Genomic DNA, 15,787 nt, shown 5'->3' with positions numbered 1-15,787 from the left:
CCTTAAATGGATTTAACTTCAAATCCACCCATTTTGCTACATCTCCAGTACTGTCACACCAGCTGTCAACTACAACACCTCCTTTCTCCTAGGGCCTACTGTTTTTGTCATCCAATCCACAGTTAGAGTAATCATCTCAAAATATACTTAGATCATAACACTTGTTCTGCTAGGCAACTTCCCACTACACTCAACACAAAATCTCTAATGGCTAGAAAGCTCTGTAAAATTTAGTTTATGTCTATTTCTGTAGCCACATCACACTCTAGGCTCACCAAACTCTAACTGAATTTGTTTCAGTTCCTCAAAAAGTCAAGTTCTTTCTCATCTTGTTCTTTCTATACTGCTCTCTTTTCCCTTCTCTTTTTATGGCTAGGTCTACTCATCCTCAGATTTCAGCTTTAATGCCTTTCCTTAAAGAGTCCTTTCTCTGACTTGCCAGTCTGTCCCTCACTCCATCCCCATTTAACTTTCTTATAGAAACCTGCAATTTTTCTTCATAATACTATCAACATGTATTCATAAGAGTATTTATCTGCATAATGACCCTCTTCCCAATAAACCACAAGTTCCATGAATTCAATAAACATGTTTGTTTTATGAACAACTAGTTCTGAAGCCTACCTAGCATAGTACCAAGCACATTGGAGCTCAAAACATATTTACCAGATATATTAATTTATTTTCATAAAAGTCAGTCTTTCACAATCTATGAAACATCTGTGCTGGCATGAAAAACCCAACAATGGGAAACAGTTAACTTAAGATCAGATTAACTCTACACAAATAAGTCTTTGGCTCTGCCTCCATAATTATTGCCATTTTCTACTCCCTGATCTACAATTCTGCCTTCTCTCTTTTTTTTTCTCTCTCTCATATTTCTACTTAATGATACAGTGAGCACAAATAAATTTTACTATTCTGTCTTAACATAGGCCCTATTACTTCTTTTCTTTAAATTCCATCAAAGTCCAAGTCAAAATCATCAAAACCAGAGGGTATAGTGGTACATGCCTGTAAGCTAGCAACTAAGGAGATTCAGGCAGGAAGATACCAAATTCTAGGTCAGCCTGAGCAACTCAGTGAGATCCTGTCTCAATTTTTTTAAAAAAGAGCTGGGGATGAAGTGTAGAGATAGAGTACCACTAGGTTCAATCCTCAGTACCACCAAAAAAAAAAAAAAGGGAGGGGGGTTTCAGACACAGAGATAGCCAAACTACTCAAATAAATAAAAACCTGAGATAAAGGGTATTTTAGTTCAGTGGTAGCGTGCTTGCATAGCATGTGCAAGGCTCTGGGTTAGATTCCCCAGCACAGCAAGTAGGGAAAAAAAACCCACTGGTTTTCTTGTCTAAAAAAGGTCTAAAATATGCTATAATATGTATTGTTTTTACAATTAAAAAGGTTTATAGTTTGTTTTGTTTGGGTGCTTTTGTTGGTATGAAAACTACTCCTTTTGTGCCATTCATTTCCCTAACCAGAAAAATCCATCAAATAGCTCATGATCTTTATAATGCTAGTTTGTTTTGATAGCAACATTTTATCAAATAAATGGACAAAAAGAGCAGTTAATTGAATAGTAAATAGTTTAAATTCAGATTTCTATAAGGTAACATCTAAGCTGTTTGTTTTCTTAGTAACATTAAAGAATTCATTTTACACCTAATAGATAAGGTAATGTATCCTTTTTAAATGACGTGTCTTTAAAGACATATGTCTTATTTTCAAGTCCCATAATCTGCTAAAATAATAGGGTAAAACTATTGTTAGATTGATAAAATGAAATTTGAATTGTTGTAGGTTTAAAACAGTCAAATATGAGCAATTTCATATAGGTTAACCTAAGTCCCTTATAAGCTATCATAAGAAATGTGTATTTTCCCAGTGTGTAGCCAGTCTTACTTTATCTTTGGCAATTAACTAGAATATAAGAACTTTTCAGATAAAAAGCAAAAATATAAAAATCATGGAAATAAAGAAGACTGGAGTAGTAAATGAATAATGGTCTAATCAAAAGCATTTTATGGAAAAGAAAATAATAATGATTTAAGTATATTTCCTAAACACTGAAAATCTAAAATAAAGCTTAAATACAAGGAAAGGAAGAAAAGATTGAAACACTACTAAATGGCAATTCTGAAAAAAGGACCAATATAGCTAAGTTAAAAACTAATGCAAGGGGTGGAGATGTAGCTCAGACGTAGAACACTTGCCTCACATGCATGAAGCCCTGGGTTTAATCACCAGCACCACCAAAGAAACCAAAAAACGAAACAAAATAAAAACCTAAGGCAAGAATGACAATACAAACCATCTATTCTTACCTTGGATCAATTACTTCTGGATAGGCACATACTCTCAGAGTTTTTGAATTTGAACCAACAGCATATAAACTACCACCTGGATGAAAAGCCACTGCTCTAACAGCTTGTGTATCTTCTAGAGTATTAATACAAACAAACTGCTTTTTTGATTTGTCATCCTACAGAAAGAATGAATATAAAAGTCATCCTGTGGAAAATATGAATTTGAAAGAATTCACCTTTATCAAATTTTAAATTCATTTGAACTATATTATTCCTGTTTGTTCACTTTGCATTTAATACCTGTAATTTTTTAAGTGAAAAATTCAAATTAGTCCTAATTTTTCTAGTTTTTGCTAATCATTACTAAATCAAAGTCAGTTCATAAACATTCAAGTTTTTCTTGGTGATCAAGACAAAAGGTAAGATTAAAAATGTATTCCTAGCCAGGTGCAATGGTGCATGCCTATAATCCCAGAAGCTCTGGTGGCTGAGGCAAGAGGATTGCAAGTTCAAAGCCAGCCTCAGCAAAAGTGAGGCACTAAGCAATTCAGTGAGACCCTGTCTCTGAATAAAATACAAAATAGGGCTGGGAATGTGGCTCAGTGGTTGAGTGCCCCTGAGTTCAATCCCAGTTACCGACATCCAGAAAAAAATGTATTCCCATATTAAGTTTTCTTTATTGTCAAGGAAAAAAATAGTTCACACATATAGAAATCTAACAGAAATCAGAGAGCATCATTTGTGTTTCTGAAAGTAGGGAGGAATCAAGTGTTACGGCACATGCCTGCAAGCCCAGCTACTTAGTAAGCTGAGGCAGGAGGATCACCTGAGTCCTGAAGTTCAAGACCAGAGTGGGCAACACTGTGACTATTATTACTATTATTTCCAACAATGAGTATTTCACTAATTCAAAGTGAAATTGCAAAATGTCCTTTTAAATTATAAAAATGATTTTAATTGGAATGTTTAAGTTTCCTTTTTACTTTACACTGATAATCTCTCTCCACAGCTCTCTTATGAAGAGGCAAGTTAGAGACATTCTGAATAAAAGCTTTGGCAGCTCTTGCTACTATTATCATTTGAAATCACACTATTACCCTGATTAAGATTGATTGGACCTGGGGACCTCTAGAGAGGGTGAGGTCAACAGACTCAACCAAATCCCGTCTTTGGGAAGTATGAACATCAAGTGCACACATAAAGTCAATCACTCAACTCTGGTTGTATTCTCAAAATACTAGGACCATAATAACTACTTAACAGTTTATGCATCCATGAAACACATTCTCAATGGGGGAAGAGGGGACAAAATGGATATCATACTATGCTTGTCTTATATAACTGAATTCTGTTATACATATGAATTTCACTAAAAATGTTATGTTTTCCATTAATCCATGTGCAAGGAATGTAACATTTGCTAAGCGAATAGCATATGGAAGATAAGAAAAAAAAATAATGACTAATTTATTAAATGGCCTATAGCATGTAAAACCTTAATTACTATGAATTGTTTTATAGCAGTAGCTACACACAGATTTTATTTTCTTTCTTTCAAGGTGTTTGAATTTTTAAAAATTTGTGACCATTTATAAAATAGGAGATTTCACATAAAAATCTAATTTCAAGCTTTTCTTGAAAATCAAAAGAACCAGAAACACTAGGATTGTATATTTGTTTGTGCAAGGAACAAATACACCAATGTATTTATCATGAAAATGGCTGAGTTTATTAATTTGTTACCTGTTATACCCTTATAAGCATATTCATTGTGACATATCCATACATTTGCATAAAATAATTTGGTCAACATCATTCCCTAGTTAACTCCCTAGTATCTCCTCTCCTACTTCCTCCCTCCCTATAATCCCCTTCCCTCTATTCTGCTGGTCTCCCTTCCATTTTCATAAAAATCTATGGAATTAAAATTTGAACTAAGGAAAATAGAAAATATATACTAGTTAGGAAAGAATGTCTGATCCAAATCTAAAAACAGAAATATGAATGAGAAGCCAATGAAGATGCCAATAATATATCAACAAATAAACAAATAGTACAGAGTCCCAATTCATGTGCCAATTTAAGGTCACTACTGGCATTAATATGAATACTCCAAAATGTGCTAAGACAACCTCTCCACTTAGTCCACTAACAGCTCAACTATGTGGAGATGAATACCAACATTAACAATAATGAACATTTCTAAAAATGGGTTTCTGTGAATAGAGAATTCTTTAGCAATATTTGTAAGTGCATATGAAAAAACAAACCACCTTCCCAAAAGTATTACCTCTTCCCCTCTTGACCTTGATATATTCCCTGAAGAATCTCCAAGAGATGGCTTAATGACCGAATGTTCTGATGAGCTGTAGGAGTAGAAATTCAAATATATTTTACTCAGAATATCAAAACAGAAACTAAATTACCTATCTTTTCAATCTTTGATTTTTCTTTTTAGCAAATGACCTCACTGACCCTATTCAAAGTTACTCTGTGAAGACATTTATTAAGAAGCTGTGGGTTGGGCTCGGGATGTAGCTCAAGTGGTAGCGCGCTCGCCTGGCATGCGTGCGGCCCGGGTTCGATCCTCAACACCACATACAAACAAAGATGTTGTGTCCGCCGAAAACTAAAAAATAAATATTAAAAATTCTCTCTCTCTCTCCCTCTAAAAAAAAAAAAAGAAAAAAAAAAAAGAAGCTGTGGGTTCAGTAATACCAAGAATAGTTGTATGGTATGAAATGCCATGCTGGAAAGATTAAGTCAAGTTCATACATTTTATAGTAAGATGTCAAGTACCTTTATTCTGTTTAGTTTCAAAATCCCATCTATAATGTTTAAATCCTACCCTAAGCAGAAACCTGGAGATTGCTCTTCAGGAAAATTACCTGGCCCAAAAGAAAAAACTAGCCAAAACTGACAGTTGAGAGTCCCTTAATGAAACAATACTTCTGTTAGTCACTTTTTTAAGGCCAAAGATAAACAAATCTACCCATTTTTAGCCTTTCCTTTCAATAAGCAAAACATGCTTATCCTTTCAATGTTTCACTCATTAAGACAGCCAAAGACTTCCTGAAAATTGAAGGAAGCCTCCTAGATAAAAGACACTAAAACAAACATAAAGGGAACTCAAGAAGAGAGGCAATTCAGAGAACAAGTTAAAACCTATAATTATGACCCTTAGAAAGGTAAGAGGAAATAATGAATCTTGGGAAAAGAGCAAGAGATATTTTTTTAAAAGGGAAATTTTAGAGAATAAGAGCTCTTTGAAAATTACAGTATGATAGTAGGAAAAAAAAAAAAACAGAAAACAGAGGTGAAAAAAATCACTAATTTATACTTTTTAAATTTCTCTAAATTTTGGTTTCCAGCTTAAGAAAGCAACAAAATGAAGGAAAATAGACTCACTCTGAAGTATATCAGCATGAAGTTTCAGAATATCAGAGAAGAACCTGAAAAATTCCAGAACTGAAAAAGCAATAGGCCTCTGAGAAAGGATCAAGAATCAAAATGGCACCAGACTTTTTAATAAGAACGTTAAAATTAGAAGATCCTAAGACAATGCCTTTTGAAATACAGGGTCTCACTGAGGAATGTTTCTACTCTAGAATTTGATACTAACAAGTCAAGTGTGAAATACAATAAAAATATTTATACATGCAAAGTCTCAGAAACTTCACCTCTAATATATCCATTTCTAGGAAACTACATGAGATCTTGAAAACAGGGGGTCCAATACAGGAAAGAGACAAAGGAATCCCCAGAAAAATGGTGAAGAAAGTTCCAGAATTCACTAAGCCTATATAAAGTGGCCAAAAAAAAAAAAGAATATAAAGGGAGGAACAAATGATCCTGGAGGAATATCTCCCAGGGGGAAAAATGGAATAAAGAATTTATCTGATATTTTTTGATATCATAAAAGAAGTTTTATGGTTTTATATTTCTGTCAAAAACATTTGCCGAGTTTAGTGATAAATACTAAGACAACTAAGCATGTGTGCATGCATATTTGTCCAACAAATTGGGGTAATTCCATTTTCCTGTGCCGTAGGAAAATAAAAAGTTGTATAAAAAGGATATGTAATCATCTTACACTATATGATCCAGTTGTAAGCAACATTCACAGGGTTATGAAATGTTAACACTGAGTACTCATTTAAACAAAAGTATGTGTGTGTATATATACATAAAAAGAAGGGGTAAACAAAGTGAGTGTGTTGTGGGTGGGAAAAATGATAGGGAATCAATGGATAATAAAAGCATGCTATTCATAAATGTGAAAATCTATAGCAAATTAAACATACAAATAAGTTGGAAAATGACAGCCTACAGGAAATAGAAATCATGGACAAAGATGCTAAGATAGGGCATTCTGTTTTATTTTTATTTATTTATTTTTGGTATCAGGGATTGAACCCAAGGATGCGTAATCACTGAACCACGTCCCCAATCCTTTTTTTTAATTTTGAGACAAGGTCTCACTAAGTTGCTTAGGACTTCATTAAGTTGGTGAGGCTGGCTTTGACCTTGCAATCCTCCTGCCTCCAAATCGCTGGGATGGCAGTCATGTGTCACCACGCCCAGCTTTGTTTTATTTTAAGCCTTGAAGTATTATTTGCCTTTTCAAATCACACATACATATTACATTGATCAAAAAAATGAAAATTTGATACTAGAGAATGATATTGGCCAAATTATATTGTGCACATGTACAAATATGTAACAACAAATACCAATGTCATGTACAACTATAATGCAACAATAAAAAATATGGAAAGAGGGGGCTGGGATGTGGCTCAAGTGGTAGTGCGCTCGCCTGGCATGCGTGCGGCCCAGGTTCGATTCTCAGCACCACATACAAAGATGTTGTGTCCGCCAACAACTAAAAAAAAATAAATATCAAAAAATTCTCTCTCTCTCTCTCCCCTCTCTCACTCTCTCTTTAAAAAAAATATGGAAAGAAAAAATAATTTAAAAATTAAATTAAAATTTAAAATTTGAGGAGTAATCAAAACAAGCATTGGAGAATAATAACAAAGAAGCAAATATTAGACAGATACATGTTCTGAAATAAGAGCTTGATACTAATTAGAAGGCCAATTTGTACAAGCATCCAAGTGCCCAAAGTAAGTTGTACATTTTTAAATGAACCATTCTGAAAGTGTTTACATTAGTAAAAGAAAATGTTCCATAACTATTCCCATTGGATAAATTAACACTTGTTTACTAATGATAGCAAAAAAATTTTCTGACTAGTGAGATAATATGCAAAGTCATCAATTGCTACAATTATCAGAGCTGCCAACACTGTCTTCCTGCAATCATTCTACCATCTTATAAAGCATTTTCCTGTGCCCTCAAAGACTGAGAATTTTAAGATTATTTGTAGAAAGATGACACAGGAAGAAAAATGAAAATAAAGAAGATAAAACCTAAAACTATAGGATCTCTGAGTAAAGATGACTTAAACAGAACTGCATTGGTGGTGGAGAGGAAGCAAAAAGAACACCTGAAGGAAAATAAAGATGACAAAGAGTCTTATTCAAAAGTTGGTAGAAAAGGAGACAGAAAAATGAAGGCAGACTAGAAAAAACTGGTGAAGCACTTACTTTCACTTATAAGTCTCCAAAAAGAATTCAACTTTCTATGTTTCTATTCATTAGTATGAAGTTAGTATTTCCCAGTTTTATAAAGAGAAGCACTTACATTTGGCTTCCACAAGAAGGTGATTCCTCGAGAAAAGGGATGTGATTTGTTGATCCAGGATTACGAGGAGTGCTTGTGTGAATATTTGAAGTATCATGTGTTAATCTCTGGCTAGAGTCTTGAGGTGGTGTAGCAAAACTTGTCACAGAAGAATTATTAGATCCATTAGCTTTGCTCCCGTTACATTGCTGGTTTAGCACTGATACCTCATTACCAAGGCTATCCATTCCAATATTTAATTCACCAAGTTTTTGAATGGACCTGTAAAATCAAAAAATGCAAGTAGTTTTTAATTACATTCATAATGTATCAAAGATTAGAGGAAAGTAAATATATGCACATGTAATTGATGGCAAATTTAGTATTAAAAATTACTAGCAATTTAAGACATAACTAAGGTACTAAAAGAAGATCCAAGTTTTCCCAGTGCCACACTGTAAAGGAGATAGGCATAACGGGTATAATTGAGTCCTTAAAAGCACCTTTTACTGGGCATGATGGCGCACACCTGTAATCCCAGTGGCTCAGGAGGCTAAGGCAGAAGGGATTGAGAGTTCAAAGCCATACTCAGCAAAAAAAATGTGAGGCACTAAGCAAATTCAGTGAGACCCTGTCTCTAAATAAAATACAAAATAGGGCTAGGGATGCAGGTCAGTGGCTGAGTTCAACTTGAATGTCTTAAGCTGGTTCCTTGTCTAGGTACTTTGTTAATCTGTATCCTGTCTGCATCCCAGGAACTTTGCTTCTCCTCTGTTGACTGTTTTTAATTAAATTTTACTTTTGGACAGAGTGAGGTACCAGTGAATTCCTTTTCTACTGGCAAAATAGTAGAACAGTTCAGTCAAATTAAAGGGGCAACGGAGAAAGATTGATGGGGGCATGATGTGATTCTCCAACACATAATAATATCATTTTAAAAATTTGTTTTAAATTTATTATAGGAGGTCTAGACTTTGATTTAAGCAATTTCAAATGTGCTAAATTTTAAAAAAGAAATTGTAAACAACTGTTTAATAATAAATATGCAGAAAACTGAACTTAAATTGTTTAAATTCTATTTATGATTGTCCTTAAAAAAAAAAAAAAAAGGATAGCTTAACTTAATTCTGAGGAAGCACAACCCTACCACTATTAGGGTCACAGAACCTTGACACTTCAACTTGTAATTAATTCCCTGCTAAATATCTTCACAGAAAAATAAATTAGAAAGCCAAACTGCAACCACGCTCTTTTTATTTTCAGTGCTAGGGATGGAACCCAGGTCCTATAAATGATAGGCAAGTACTTTACCACTGAGCTATACCCCCCCGATTTTAATGAATATAAAGAAAAATTCTAAAAATCAGAAGTGGCAATTCACCACATAAGAATATTTCTGACAAACTACTGACTTCATCAGAAGTAGTAAGAAAATGATCCCCAGATTGAATGTTCAGAGAAGAATCTTAAAGTCACCCAGGGAGGCTAAGACAGAAGGATCTCGAGTTGAAAGCCAGCCTCAACAAGGGCGAGGTGCTAAGCAACTCAGTGAGACCCTGTCTCTAAAATACAAAATAGGGCTGGGGATGTGGCTCAGTGGTTGAGTGCCCCTGAGTTCAATCCCTGGTACTACTCCCCCACCCAGGAAAAAAAGAATCTTGAAGTCATTAATATAAAACATTCCCTGCATGAAGTTTTGGCGTGAGGATCCATTTCAGGTTCACTAGAGTTGCAAGTCACTCAGAGTATCAAGCAGACTGAACCAAGTGAGGATCTAAGGGTCACCACTGAAGTTGCCTAATCATAATCATGAAAGCCAACATTAATAGGACACTTTCTGTGTGTCAGAAATTGCTCTAAGTACTTTTACGTATGTAATTCATTAAATCTCCAACAACCCTCGTTCACTTAAATACATATATTCATCATTGATTTTTTTTAATATTTATTTTTTAGTTACAGTTGGACACAATACCTTTATTTCACTTATTTTTATGTGGTGTGGAGGATTGAACCCAGGGTCTCACATGACCACTGAGCCACAACCCCAGCCCTCATCATTGATTTTTAAACACAGACATATGCACATATACCCACATAAATATATTCCTGATTAGCAACAATATATTTTATACTGTTTAGCCAAAAATTATAAGAAAAAAATCATTTAAATATGCTGAATCCAAAAGAATCTATAGGTTTTTTGTTTTTGTTTTCTATTTGTTTGTTTGAGATGGCGTGTTGCTATGTTGCCAGGCCAGCCTCAAACTCCAGGTTCAAGCCATCCTCTTGCCTCAGTTTCTCAAGTAGCTGGCCCACTACTGTGACCAGCTGAATCTGTAGGTTTAAGCACTCATTTTAAGTATAAAAATAATAGCTACCAATATTGTGCTTATAATGTGCTAGGTACTGTTCTAAGCACTTTACATTTAATCTTCATGGTAAACTTGAGAATTAGATGAGAGAATAGGCAAAAAGAAACTAAGTAATTTTTTTCTGGTCCTCAGCTACCCTAGGTCAGAGCTGGATCCATTTGGCAATCTGCTTCTAACCTATGGGCTGAACCACCACACTCTTCTTGAGTTGCTTAGGGAAGAAGGACAAAACTAGACGAACCCATAGAACTCTGTGACTGGAAGACATTATGTACTCTTCATTACTTGAAACACTTAAAAATCCTGAAAAGTTCAAAGTGAATGAAAAGTAGCAGTTAGTGCTTGCTTTAAATAACTTTGAAATAATTCCTTATATTTTAAAAAAGTAATTAGGGCTGGAGTTGTAGCTTGGTGGTAGAGAACTTGCCCAGCACATGTGAGGCACTGGGTTTGATCCTCAATATCACATAAAAATAGATAAAATAAAGGTATTTTTTTAAAAAAGTAACTAGGGCTGGGGTTGTGGCTCAGTGGTACAGCACTTGCTTAGCATGTGAGAGGCACTGGGTTCGATTCTCAGCACCATATATAAATAAAGAAAACAAACGTCCATCAACAACAACAACAACAAAAGTAACTAGAAGACCAACCTATTAAGGAATTGCTCAGTAAGATTCTGCTGCTGATCAGGACCATCCTCCTGATTCACACCTCCTTCAAGCAACATTTGTTGGTATATCTGTCGCTGCTGCTCCTTCTGTTCTAAATGCTGTTGATAGCGTAATCTTTGCCTGTAATATTCTTGAAATTGTTCAGTGGAATCTCGAAGCTTAAAAATATTAGAAAAAACAATGATTTGAACATATTATGAATATGTGTCTTCCCTCAGCAGTATCCTCTACAATTGCTGAATAAAAGATTCAACTAAATTTAGCAATTACAAAACACCTAACATCATTGCTCTTTGAAAAAGAATATCCACGAGTCTTAATACCCAAAGATATTAATTTGTTTTATTCCACAGGAACAGACAATCAAAATGGTTGTCCTTCCTTGACTAACCCAAAATAAAAATGCAAATTAAGGTTATAAGGGACATAGAGTAAGAGAATATGCAGATGAAGAATAAAAAAACTTTTGCATTACTTAAATAAAAGTACATATTGAAGAAATGCATTAATACTTAATGAAAACAATCTTAACTTGTTATACATGTTTAATTTAAGCATATAATTGGTCTAATGGGTTTCTACTGAGAGAAACAAAATTTCCTCCAAAAGTAGGTTTCAAGTGTTCTCTCACAAGGAAGAATAGTGGGCATTAAATTTAGCAGTCTCAATATTCCTACTTAATCCTTCTAAAAAACTTATATAGTACTCAAACTTATATGACTGAGATATTTAATGAATTCAAATATTGGCAAAGAAATACAGCCCTGCCAAGCTGAAATCAGTCATATTGTATGGATCATGTGCACTGCGATTATCCTAGAATAAATCGATCATCTCCAAAATTGACCATCACTAACAATACTCTTTTTTTTAAAAGAGAGAGAGAGAGAATTTTTAAATATTGATTTTTTAGTTATCAGCGGACACAACATCTTTGTTTGTATGTGGTGCTGAGGATTGAACCTGGGCCGCATGCATGCCAGGCGAGCACGCTACCACTTGAGCCACATCCCCAGCCAACTAACAGTAATCTTAACGAAGAGTTATCTAAAGCCAAAACTGTCTCCCTTTTGGGAGAAACAGAAACAACCCTTCCTATTTAATAACTTTAGCAATAACTCTGAGATAAAATTACCCATATGGTCTTAAATTCTTAGTATAGTAAAATATAACAAATGTGTCTTCTTAGTTATTTTAAGTGTATAATTCAATGGCATTCATTACATTCACAATGTTATGCAACCATTATCAATATGTCTAATATTTTTTATCAGGCCAAACAGAAACTGTAACTATTAAGCTATAACTCCCCATTCTTCCCTCCCCTCAGTCCCTGGTAACCTCTATTCTATTTGACATATTTCATATAAATAGATTTAGACAATATTTTTCATTTGTATCTGTTTATTTCACAAAGCATGAGGTTTTCAAGGTTCAGCCATGTTGTGGCATGTATCAGAACTTCCTTTTTATGGATAAATTATATTCCACCTTAATATATACCACATTTTATCTGTGTTTCTGTGGATGGACAAAAGAATTATTCTCATCTTGGATTACTATGAATAATGCTGTAATGAGCATGGGCATACAAACAAAAGAGAGACTGTTCCAGTCTCTGCCCTCAATTTTTCAGAGTATACATCTAGGAATGGAATCTATATGTATGTATGCATCTTTATATCTATTTATTTACTTACTTATTTATGAATTACTGGGGACCAAACCCAGGGCCTTATGCTTGCTAGGCAAGCAACTCTACCACTAAGCTACTTCCCCCATCCACTTCAACTGTTTTCCACAGTGTCTGTACCATTTTACATTCCAACCAACAATGTACAAGGATTCAAATTTCTTCACATCCTCACTAGCACATACAGTTTTATTCTGATTTACATTTCCCTAATGATTAATGCCATTAGGTATATTTTTCATGTGCTTACTGGCTATTTGTAATATATTCTTTGAAGAAATATCTATTCAGGACCTTTTCCTATTTTTAAATTGGTTTGTTTTTTGTTGCTAAGTTGTAGGAGAGTTCTTTATATACTCTGGATATCAAAGCTTAACAGATACAATTTGTTAATAGTTTTCTCATTCTGTAAATTGTTTTTTCACTTTCTTAACAGTGTACTTTGATGCACAAAAGTTTTTAATTTTGATGAAGTCAAATTTACATTTATTTATTTACTTATTTGGTATTAGAGATTGAACCCAGGATTGTTTAACCACTGAGCCACATCCCTAGGCCTTTTTATTTTTTATCTTGAGAGAGGGTTGTGTTAAGTTGCTTAGAGCCTAAGTTGCTGAGGCTGGCTTTAACTTGCAATCCTGCTGCCTCAGCCTCCCCAGTCACTGGGTTATAGGCATGTGACACTGCCGCCCAGCTATATTTTTACTTTTGTTGTTCACACTTTTCATGTCATATTTAAGGATGCGTTACAAAATCCCAAGGTCATAAAAATTTATATCTGTTTTAAGAATTTTATGTTTTAGTTCTTACAAGATTCATTTTGAGTTAATTTTTGTACATGGTGTGAGATACAGATCTAACTTCATTCTTTTACACATAGAAATACAGTTATCTCAGCACCATCTGTTAAACAGACTATTGTATCCCTATTAAATGGACTTGGAATCCTTGCTAAAAACCAGTTGGCCATAAATGAATAAGATTTTTGTACTATAAATTTTATTCTCCTGATCGATATGTCTATTCTCATACAAATACCATAAGACTGTAGCTTTGTACCAAACTTTGAATCATGAAGGGTAAGTCCCACAAGTTTGTTCTTTTTCAAGACTGTTTTGGCTAGGTGTAGTGGTTCACACCTGTTCCCCCAGCTACTTACCAGGCTGAGGCAGGAGGATCATAAATTCAAGGCCAGCCTGGATAACATAATAAAACCTGTACAAAATAAAATTAAAAAGGGCTAGGCATACAGAACTTTGCCAAACATGTGTGAGCCCTGGGTTTAACCCCAAAGGGGGAAGGGGATTGTTGGTTATTTGGACCCCTTACAATTCAATATGAATTGGAGCATCAAGTTTGTCTACTATTGAAAAAGAAACTACAGAATTTTTATGAGGAATATATTGTACTTGCAGATTTCACTGGGTATTGAAGTCTTTGATTTGGGGTACTGGGGATTGAACCCAGGAGTGCATTTTTAATGAACTACATCCCAAAATTATTATTATTATTATTTTTTGAGACAGGGTCTAAGTTGCTGAGGCTGACCTTGAATTTAAAATCCTGTCTCAGCCTCTCAAATTGCTCGGATTACAGGGATTACCTGTAATCCACTGTGCAGTTGGTATTGACATCTTATCAATATTAAATCTTCCTGTCTATGAACATGGGATATCTTAGATCTTCTTAAATAGCTTTCAGCAATGTTTTGTTTCTTTGTTTTTGTGGTACAGGGGATTTAACCCAGGGGTGCTCTACCGTTGAACTATAATCCCAGGCCTTTTTTATTTTAATTTTTTAAAATTTTGAGGCAGGGTCTTGCTAAATTGCCAAGCCTGGCCTTGAACTTGCAATCCACCTACCTTAGCCTTCTAAGTCACTGGGATTATAGGCAGGTGCCACCCATGGCTCAACAGTTTTATAGTTTTCAACATATAGGTCTTTAACCTCTTTGGTTTAATTTATTTCCAAGTATTTTATCTTTTTACATGTTTATATAAATAAATTGCTTGCTTTATTTGCTTTTCAAAAAATTCATAGCTTGTATGTAGAAATATAAATGATTTCTCTGTGTGGGTCTTCTACTATGCAACTTTGCTCAATTTATTAGCTTCCTTGCTAATTCCTTAGGATTTTTTTTAATATTTATTTTTTAGTTGTAGTTGGACACTATACCTTTATTTATTTTTATGTAGTGTTGAGGATGGAACCCAGGGCCTCGAACATTCTAGGCAAGTGCTCTACTGCTGAGCTACAACCTCAGTCCATCCTTACGATTTTCTATGTATAGGAACATGTCATCAATGAATAGACATAGTTTCACCTCTTCTTTTCCAATTTGGATGTGTTTTGTTTCTTTTCCTTGTCTAATTGTTCAGGTTAGAACTTCCAATAATATATTTCCAATAGCAGCGTCGAATAGCAGTGATGAAAGAAGGCATTCTTGTTGTTCCTGATCCTAGTGGGAAAGCCCTCAGTTTTTCACTACTAAGCACATTAGTTGTGGGTATTTCATACATACCCTTTACCATTCTGAGGAAATTCCCTCTAATCCTGGTTTCTTAAAAGTTTTTATCATGAGAAAGTGTTGAATTTTGCCAAATACATCAACTGAGATAATCATATGGCTTTTTTCCTTAATTCTATTAGTATAATATATTATATTGATTTTCTTCAATTAGGATAGAAGATTATTATTTTTTAAGAGAGAGAGAAAGATAGAGAGAGAACTTTTTTAATATTTATTTTTTAGTTTTCGGCAGACACAACATCTTTGTTTGTATGTGGTGCTGAGGATCGAACCCGGGCCGCATGCATGACAGGCAAGCATGCTACCACTTGAGCCACATCCCCAGCTCAAAAGATTATTATTGATATGTAAATTTCTTTTTTTTTTTTTTTTTTTGGTACAGGGGATTGAACTCAGGAGTAGTCAACCACTGATCCACACCCCCAGCCCTTTTTTTTTTTTTTAATATTTTTTTAGTTGTTGATGGAACTTTATTTTTTTTTTAATTTATTCATGTGTGGTGAGGAGATCAAGCCCATATTATGCAA

At 34.4% G+C, this 15,787-nt stretch overlaps 1 protein-coding gene across 3 annotated transcripts in view; it reads right to left on the bottom strand.

The window, feature by feature from the left end:
- Wdr47 (WD repeat domain 47) overlaps positions 1-15,787 on the bottom strand; it is a 59,874-nt gene that overhangs the window by 11,872 nt on the left and 32,215 nt on the right. For 2 of the 3 annotated variants that reach the window (XM_076863138.1, XM_076863137.1), the window contains exons 7-10: positions 11,017-11,195; positions 8,013-8,273; positions 4,597-4,672; positions 2,325-2,482 (exon numbers count right to left, since the gene is read on the bottom strand). In XM_076863138.1, the coding sequence (XP_076719253.1) occupies positions 2,325-2,482; positions 4,597-4,672; positions 8,013-8,273; positions 11,017-11,195 (674 nt within the window). The remainder of the gene's footprint in view (positions 1-2,324; positions 2,483-4,596; positions 4,673-8,012; positions 8,274-11,016; positions 11,196-15,787) is intronic. The other variant, XM_076863139.1, reaches the window with a different exon arrangement.

The sequence above is a fragment of the Callospermophilus lateralis genome, chromosome 7 (genome assembly GCF_048772815.1).
Source record: "Callospermophilus lateralis isolate mCalLat2 chromosome 7, mCalLat2.hap1, whole genome shotgun sequence".
Classification (NCBI taxonomy): domain Eukaryota; kingdom Metazoa; phylum Chordata; class Mammalia; order Rodentia; family Sciuridae; genus Callospermophilus; species Callospermophilus lateralis.
This window is presented reverse-complemented; position numbering and strand designations above follow the sequence as displayed.